This window comes from Astatotilapia calliptera, chromosome 2 (assembly GCF_900246225.1).
Source record: "Astatotilapia calliptera chromosome 2, fAstCal1.2, whole genome shotgun sequence".
NCBI lineage: Eukaryota > Metazoa > Chordata > Actinopteri > Cichliformes > Cichlidae > Astatotilapia > Astatotilapia calliptera.
Genome location: NC_039303.1, coordinates 26,328,276 through 26,337,566, shown reverse-complemented (window position 1 = coordinate 26,337,566; position 9,291 = coordinate 26,328,276). Strand labels below are relative to the sequence as shown.

At 41.2% G+C, this 9,291-nt stretch overlaps 1 protein-coding gene across 1 annotated transcript; it reads left to right on the top strand.

The window, feature by feature from the left end:
* Positions 1-2,291: 2,291 nt before the first annotated feature.
* nsdhl (NAD(P) dependent 3-beta-hydroxysteroid dehydrogenase NSDHL) lies at positions 2,292-7,931 on the top strand. The gene is made up of 7 exons (XM_026190639.1): positions 2,292-2,535; positions 2,630-2,791; positions 3,044-3,190; positions 3,292-3,420; positions 5,065-5,207; positions 6,806-6,908; positions 7,007-7,931. Exons 1-7 carry the CDS (start codon positions 2,515-2,517, stop codon positions 7,337-7,339), a joined length of 1,038 nt encoding a protein of 345 aa, XP_026046424.1. The 5' UTR covers positions 2,292-2,514; the 3' UTR covers positions 7,340-7,931.
* Positions 7,932-9,291: the final 1,360 nt, after the last annotated feature.

The window sequence follows — 9,291 nt, the reverse complement described above, 5'->3', positions numbered from 1 at the left end:
TGATTGGTTGGTGAAAATCACGGGGTGCTTTACGGTAACAACATTCACAGCGGCGCAGAAGGTGTGCTACGGATAGAAGCTGCTTGGAGATAATGTGGAGATCTGAGAAGTCATACCTAAATAGATATGATGTCATTTCATTATGTAAATGGTGTGATTCCTCGTGGTAATCAGTTTAATTTCCTCCGTGCTAGGGATTCAGAAACACACTGAGAGTCTAACACAGTCTGATGAGACAATAAATCAAGTCAAAGTCAGCTTTATTGTCAAAAACCATAAGTACAGATCATAGACAGGAATTTGAAATTGCAATGCATCCACGGCCCCCAGTGCACACTAAAGAACATAAATTAAAAATATAAAAGTAAAATAAAACGCTTATATACAACACAATATAATACAGTCTTATATAAACTCATCATTGCTCACAATAATGCACAATGATAATAATAATAATAAGGGTTAGCACGACGTGGAAAAAGCATAATCTTCTCCAGAATCAATAAAGAAGAACATGAAACGAGAAGTTATTAGTCCAAGTTATATGGCGTTTAATACTGCAATTAGAAGGCTCTTCTTATTTTATTTATATATCTATTTATTTAATTTTTTCTACACACTTTTCTACACTCTGTGACATTTGCATCATATGTGAGCAAGTTATTTATGCTTAAGCACAGATCTTGTAATATATGCACCGAGATGGTGGAGATCTGTGCCAGAGATGCCTGCAGGATCAACAAATTAATCCACGAGGCTGGAAGCATCATTGGCCTGAATCTGGATGCGCTGGAGTAAGTGAGGAGCAGAGGTTCACTGATATAGCTGCTCTCAGTCACGCACAATCCATCATCCCTGCTTCATTCCACCCAGCAGACCCAGCAGACCTCATTCTCCCTCAGACTTTCTGAACCCTGCTGCCATAAAGAACGCTTCAAGAAATCAATTCCGCTGCTCTCTGCAAAACTCACACAAACACGAGTCTGTATTATACCTTCTTGCTGTTGTTTCTCAGACTCACTGTGTGCATATTATTTATTCATGCTCTTTTGCACGATCTCAGTTTTATATATTTTTTTCTTTAGCGTCATTTTTTCTATTCTTCATTTTTATCACTGTTGTATACAGTGGCGGTCCTAGCCTGTTTGGCGCCCTGGGCGAACACTCCCTCTGGAGTTTTACAATTTATTTTTGGAGCAACCGTAATCCACATTATTTCCTTAGGGATTAATAAAGTATTCTGATTCTGATTCTGGTTGTTTCAGGATGACCTGCCATTATCCAATGACACATCTGCTTTCCTGTATCTTTTGCTCGTTTCTCTTCCTCTTCTTTTCTCTTTTTTCTAAGCTGAGCACCTGATGACTTTGAACTTTTCTTGTCCATCTTCCATTGGTTTTAATTTTGCACTCCAGTATGAACACAAATCCCCCAACCCGAGGATCACCACAACATAACCTAATAGACCTACACCTTAGTTCACAGATTCACTTTGTCTAGGGTGAATTTCTGGGATTTCGCACAACCCAGGATTCAAATAAGGAATACATAATGGGCTTGGATTTACATCATTATGAATGAAATGTGCTCTATTTGGAAGCAGCCGCCCCCCCTCCCTTTTCGATGGGTTGTGTGTGAGACTTTAAATCATCAAACTGTAAATTATACATTTTAAATTGTTATTGATCCCTTTACTCCTGGTCCTAAAGTGTATATTTATTTTCTTACTCTTCTTATATTTATTGTTTGTTTACTTGCACTGCTGTAACTGGAGCCTCGTCGTATTGTCTCTCTATATACTGGACTGTATGTAGCAGAGATGACAATAAAGTTTACTTTGACTTCAGCAGCGAGCAGGCGCACCGAGGACTGCCCGTGTCGCCCCTATCAAAAACCGCTACTGGTTGTATATGCCAACACGCCTCACATTATAAAGCCTTCACTCTGCTTGCAGTACTTTCATTTTTGGCAGTTGTGTAAGCTCTGTTTGAGTGGCTTGTAGAACAAAATGTTTGAAGTAAGGCTGAGATGGTTTGGACATGTGCAGAGGAGAGATAGCGGATATACTGCAGAAAAGATGTTGATTGTTGGGCTACTAAGTATCAAACATCACGATTTTCAAGCTGGCTCCTTGAAGTTAGATTTTCAAGGGGGCGTGGTTTTTGAGCTGGCGGACGGCTGAAATAAGCTTCTGCCCCCTGATTGGTCAATGTGGTGGCGTTCTTTGACGTATCCCAAATACTACTGGCTTTTCGCAAGGGTCAGCTTCGTGACTTGACCAATGAGAGAGCGGTTCTCTCTCAGCTGATTGAACATTTCAGGTGGGTCGTGCGCGGTTTCCTTGGGCTCGGGTATATGACACAGGAAACAGTGTCGCATGCTTCTTGTACGAAAAGTCGTCACATTTATCTTGTCTGCGCTGAGCATCGATTTTCTCCACGCAAAACTTTTTCCCACGCTGCCTGAGACCCACCACGGTTTACTTACGTGTTGGTCACTTCTCATTGGTTTCCCATGGCTACACGTGTGCGACCGGTGAGTTAAAACATCATTATCAGCCCAGTTGTGCTTTGATATTTTATATTCACTTGTGCTTGTCAGTAATCGCCCCCCGCTTGTTTTGATACAGAGTAGTAAACGGTGTGCGGTCATCGGGGGGTCCGGTTTCTTGGGCAGACACCTGGTGGAGAAGCTGCTGGACCGAGGCTACTCTGTTTCTGTGTTTGACATCCGTCAGAGCTACGAGCTGCCCGGCGTCACCTTCTACCAGGGAGACCTGTGCGACAAACAAGTGAGGCTGCTCTTTCAGATCTCTGAGGGCTCAAAGGTCAAAAAAGAAAAAAAAAATGGCTAGACCACAAAATATTGGGTGATAATCGGGTTAAAAGGCCTTAAATTATTGCTTATCGGGTCAGTTTAAAGAGTAAAGATTTCTTTAAGTGCAATTTTCTAATTCATTCTTGCACCAGATAACAAAACTCCTTCCCCAGGACAAACAAATGCAAACCAAATTTCACCAGGTGTCTGCTTTGTTCTGCTCCAGGCTCTGCTGGCAGCTCTGAAGGATGTGTCCTTGGTCTTTCACTGTGCCTCTCCATCGCCTGCCAGTGACGACCGTGCTCTGTTTGAGAGGGTCAACATCCAGGGCACACAGACTGTTATCCAGACCTGTATAGAGTCTGGAGTACAGGTGAGAGAGAGCATTTAGGTGCCTAAAGTTCACTCTTTAGAGAATAAGAGAAGACAAAGTGTCTTTAATGTGCAGTTTTGTTTTGTTTTTTTCTTTGCCAGAGGTTGGTCCTGACCAGCAGTGCCAGCGTGGTGTTTGAGGGGACTGACGTTAAGAACGGGAGAGAGGATCTGCCGTATGCCAAGAAGCCCATTGACTACTACACAAAGACCAAAATTGAGCAGGAGAAGGTAGGCAGGAATGTAGGAGGGTGTATTCGAGTTTGTTGGTGTGACTGGCAAGGCCCTGTAGTTGGCACTGTAGCCCAAAGGCAAGAGAGAAATTTTTATTTGTTATTTTAAACCAAAATAGGAGTGAAATGAAGGCTCTAATTTCCACTTTTTGATGCAGTCAGTCATACATTTTAGAGAGAACAGGAGAAATAATAAACTCTTCATTTGCATTTCATTTGAATGCATTTAAAAGTATAATTTAGCCTCTTGTTTTCTATTGTCACATTTTTAAGCCTCATCTAGACTGTTTGTATCTGTACAGTTAGATACATAGAAAAAAAAACCCCTCATCTTGATAATGGCTGAACAGAACAGCTGGAGTAATTATGCAGATTATGGAGATGCAAATGTTATTAAATATATTAAAATAAAATGGATAATTTAAGACAAATATAACGGCATAAGGAAGAGAGAAAAACGAGAAACAAAGACCTCACAGTGGATTGTGCATGAATGCATAAATACACAGATTTGTGTATTGTTTCCAATCTGTAAACTGACTCATCTCAGCAATATTATGATGAATAGATCTTTTTTTGAATTCTCAACATATTATTTGTTCTATCTGACATATCTTCCTATCTTCATTACTCAGTTGTTATACAATGGAGGGCCACATTTGAGCCATCTAATAGTATACCTCTTTTTCCATCCATCTTCTTCCACTTATCCAATTCACGGTCACAGGGGGCTGGAGCCTATTCTAGCTGTCATAGGGCGAAAGGTGGGGTACACCCTGGACCGGCTGCCAATCTATCACAGGATTAACACCTGAAGACAGACAACCATTCACACCTACAGCCAGTTTAGAGTCACCAATAGGGCTTTGGAGCGTGTTGAACCTAACCTGCATGTCTTTGGACTGTGGGGGGGAAGCCAGACTACCCAGAGGAAGCCCATGCAAGCCCACAGGGAACTGTAGCTTGCCTCCACCAGTGTGTGAATGTGAATGAATAGTGGAATTGTTAAGCGCTTTGAGGGTCTCGAAAAGTGCTATATAAATGCAATCTATTATTATTATTATTATTATTATTATTATTATTATTATTATTAACATGCGAACAAATAAAAATTCCTACTAGCCTACGGTACTTCTTTTGCTTTTAAATGCATATATACATGCATTCTCCACATGATCTTGTTGCATTATTTTGTTAAGATCCAATATTTAATCTGGTAACATTTTAACGTTCGAGTTAATGGTTTCTATATTAACGTAAGTTAGGTTAAAAACTGTTCTTGAACCATCAGAGCCAATTCAAAGAATTCAAATCTAGTCACCGCTAGAACAGCTGCCTTATGGAAAAACAGGTTTTTGGCTTGGGTGCACAGCCTATGATACCTGACATCTAAATGATGAGGTTCAAAAGCACATAGGCTAAATTTTTTTTTTTTTTTTTTTTTAATGCGTATTAGTGCAGAGAGAGTCCAAATGTTACATTTATTTCCCTCCAAATTTTTATTCCTTAATTCTTGTTTCTTGTCCATTTGCTATTCTGTGGGTTGTCTGAGAAAAGTGAGGCCTGTAGGGGCTTAGAGCTGAAGTCTGGAAGTTGCAGACACTCTTTTGCAGCTGTATCCTATTCTGTTTTTTGTGTTTAGCTGGTCCTCAAGGCTTGTGACAAGCAAAAGGGCTTCCTCACAGTTGCAATTCGGCCTCACGGCATCTTTGGTCCTCGAGATCCACAGCTGGTTCCCATCCTGGTGGACACGGCTCGCAGGGGCAAAATGAAATTCATCATTGGGTGAGTCATAGCATTTTAAAAATTTAATAATCACTCACTTAATAGAAACAGCTTGAATATGATAAAACACAACTAACAAACTGATAAGACTAAATGATAATCAGTTCAGCAACAATCACTGCTGATGATCTGAAGGTCTGCTGATTTTAGTCCAATTCCTATGCTTCTTTGACGACATCAGTGCACGTGTGTCATAAGAGCTCAGAGTAAAGCCTGCGTCAGCAAAAAGACAAGAAAAACACCCCCCAATATATTTTTGAGGGAGCCAGCAGCTGCTGCATCTGCATGTACTGCCTTCAGCATAAAACACTGTGATGTGTTGTTTGTGGTGTGGAAGGCTGGACTCACAGCATTTGACAGAAAGTGACAACATGGAGTTGTAGGATTTGAAAGCGAGGCTTTCTTTGGTCTTGAGTGGGTTTTGATGGTGAAACAATACCGAGTTGAATCAAGGATTTTAGCATTCTCTTCTAATAAACAAGTTAAGTTATCAGTGAAGTATTGGTGTTTCTGAAATACGAAGCTGAAAGCAGCCTTGAGATAGTGGCTCAGCCCACACAGCCATGTGAAAAACAAAACAAACTTGAATTGCTTTCTGTATGACGTTATCAATCTCTCACATAAAAGTGGAGGAATTTTGGCCCACTCCTTTTTACAACATTGCTTCAGTTCATTGATGTTTACCCACAACTCTGTTTAAGGCCTTCTATGGTATTTCAGCCAGGAAGGGGTGTGGACTTTGACTGGTTCATTGCAACATACTGATTCTGTTCTTTTTCAGCCATTCAGCTGTGTTTGGGATCATTGTCCTGTTGCGTAACCCAGTTTTGCCAGAATTTTAGCTGTCGGATGAATGTTCTTACATTTGACTTTAGAATACGTTTTCATGGTCGACTCGTTGACTGCAAGGTGTCCGGGTCCCGTGACTGCAAAACGAGCCAAAATCATGATTCCCTCCATTACCATGTTTATGCTGATATGATGTGTTTGGGTTTTGTCAAATGTGGCACTGTGTATTCTGGTCAAACATCTCAACTTTGGTTTGGTCCATCCAAAGGAAATTGTTCGAGAACTCTTGTGGTTTGTTCAGATGTAATTATGCCAACCTATGCTGTGCTGCCGTGTTCTTTTATGACAGAAGAGGCTTTCTCCTGGCAGTCCTTACAAATGGGCTGTACTTTTTCAGTTTTTTACGAATTGTACTGTCATGAACTTTAACTTTTAACACGCCAACTTACACATGTACAGTCTGAGATGTAGCTTTTGGGCAGTTTTCTGAATATTACTCAATCTGATCTTGGGGTGAATTTGCTGAATCGTTCACTCCTGGGAGAATTGTGGCATTGTGTTACCACACACCTGACTGCTCAATGCCAATAAAGCGCTCAAACGTTTGCTTTCATAGCAGTGCTCGCACTTGCTGATGATCAACTGTTCATGTGATTAGCAGCATCTGACAACAGCTACTTAACATTGTAATTCCTGTGAAAGCAGCATGAAAGCGTGCTACTACCACTAATTATTAGATCCTAGTACTTATTTTCAAAAAGGATGTCTTGATGGTTTTCAGTTAAATAATTAGTTTTTGTCTCCTTCAGTGATGGAACCAATCTGGTAGATTTCACCTTTGTGGAGAATGTAGTTCATGGACACATTCTGGCTGCTGAACGGCTGAGAGCAGACTCCCCCATATGTGGGAAGGTGAGTTAAAATAAAATCCACAGCAGTGGTGGCACCAAGTGGTTAACATGCTTTTCGATCAGTTAATTTACTTTAATTTTTCTCCATTTGTCTTCCAGCCATATCACATAACCAACGATGAGCCAATTCGCTTTTGGGACTTCATGTCTCAAGTATTGGTGGGTCTTGGATATCCTCCTCCCCGCTACCACCTGCCTTACAGTTTGGTGTACGGACTGGCGCTTCTCCTCTGGCTGCTGTCCGTACTATTGAGTCCTTTAATATCTTTCAAGCCAACTTTTACACCGATGAGAGTGGCTCTGGCTGGAACCCACCACTACTACAACTGTAAACGTGCCAAAGAAGACCTGGGCTACACACCGGTGGTCAGCCTGAAGGATGCGATTGCACGCACCGTAGAGAGCTATCCTCATCTCAGATGCGAGGCTTGACAGGTGGCTGGAATTAGAGACTGCTGAGACATGTAGAGCTCTGGGCATTTATACAATTAAACTCATAATGAGAATAATGTGATGCGGTAATACTAAATGGAAAATGATGGAAGTCACTAGTGATAGATAAACTTCACCATGTGAAGCATTTGTATGCCTTTTTTATTTTTCATGTAGCATTCCACCAGTAGATGGCAGCAGATGGTGCTGGTATTGGTGCCCTTATTGCAGTCTGATCATACACAAACTGCAGAGTACATCCACTCTTAATGCCAGTACAGTGATCACAGCTGATTTTTGTTGTCTTCTGTTCTTTGTACTTGTAAACACTGAGATGCTGCTCTTGAGTTTTCAAAATGCCTTTATACATTCCTCCACATGCTCTTGATAGAACATATATATATATATATTTACATGTGTGTAATATATGATTATGTGAATGTTTGGCCTGGAACAGACGTTGCACAAGTTTCTGACATGCTGTTAAGTGAAATCTTCAGCGATACTGTAGACAGTCTTGTGCTTACATATTTGTTCCAACTGTCTGGGCAGAAAGTCCTTTGCTGATTAAACTTGACAATGCCCTCATGCACAACGTGAGGTTTTCTTAGGAAATGTTTTTCAGAGTTTGGAGTGAAAAGAACTTGAATGGCCTTCACAGAGCCCTGACTTCAACCCTGTCACATACCTCTGGGATAGCTTAACTGGCTGATTGTAAACCAGGTCTTATTGCCTAACATCAGTGGTTGACCTCGCTGATCATCTCGTAGCTGAAAGGGGACAAATCCCTGCAGTCAGGTTCCAGAAGTATGTGGAAAACTTTTCTAAGAGAATTGACTGCACCGTCACTGCAAACATGCCCACGCAAACAAGGCTCTCAGACGCATCCTTCAGCCATAAACCGATACAGAATTTCATTGAAACACTAATTGGTTAGAAATGCATCTGCAGTGTGGGACATTACAGAAAAAACAAGTCCTAACTTGTTTGGCGTCACGACAGAAATCAGGATTTTGACAGCCAATACATTTGGGTCTCTCTTTATTACACAATGTGTTGAAGCCAAGGGGATTTCTTTGTTGTTGTTTTTTTTTTTTTTGTAGTTGTGGTAGTTAGTGCAGGTTTATTATCTGCTCTTTGCTTACCTGGCAGCACTTTTACAAAGTTGCCCACACCTTGCCTGCAGGGCAGAGCCATCTGTTGTTTTTATTTAGTCTCTGCAGTCTGCTATAACTCCAGACCTCCCCAAGGGGAACTACTGTTTAAACAACACTCTCACATCATTATGATTTTTTTTTTTTTTTTTTTTTTACTTTTTTGGGACTGTTCATATTCCCTATGAATATCCAACCATTCATGTCTTCATCCGGTTTGGGCTGGAACATCTCAGCTGTCATAGGGTGAGGGATGGGGAATGCACTGGACGTACCTGTTTGTTAAATGTCTAATAGAGTGATTCACACTTACACCTACAACCAATTTTAAATCACCATAGTGCTTAATGTGTAGGTCTTTGGACCTACATGGGAGGAAGCCGTAGTACCCACAGAGAATCCGCCAACTCCACACAGAAAGGTCATGGCCAGGCAGTGGATTCAAACCCAGGATCTTGTTCCTGCACAATGAGAGAACAAACCTCTGCTAACCTCTGTACCAAAATACTTCCTTGGGTCGGTATCTTGTGTTGTTGTCCACGGGGACGACATCCTGAGGAGAAAATTAGCAGAATGTGAGTGCACCATTTCTGATATAAGAGGAGAAATAAACGCAGCCACCAGTAGTGGTTTCAGTGCACAGGTAAATGCATGCACATCAGTCTAATAAAATTCTGATATGACATCATGTGAACTAGATTAACATCCACAGGTTCCAGTCACTCAGCTGTTAGGTGCTGGGTGTCATAAGCATGGCGTGTGCTTTGATGAGTCAGGGAGACTCTGTGTTATTCAAGC

Bases quoted from the DNA above. Each gene is read 5' to 3' on its own strand.
- nsdhl (XM_026190639.1), top strand. From the start codon at position 2,515: ATGGCTACACGTGTGCGACCG. The intron at 3,191-3,291 runs GTGAGAGAGAGC...TTTCTTTGCCAG, and splicing joins GTATAGAGTCTGGAGTACAG to AGGTTGGTCCTGACCAGCAG. The intron at 6,909-7,006 runs GTGAGTTAAAAT...TTTGTCTTCCAG, and splicing joins ACTCCCCCATATGTGGGAAG to CCATATCACATAACCAACGA.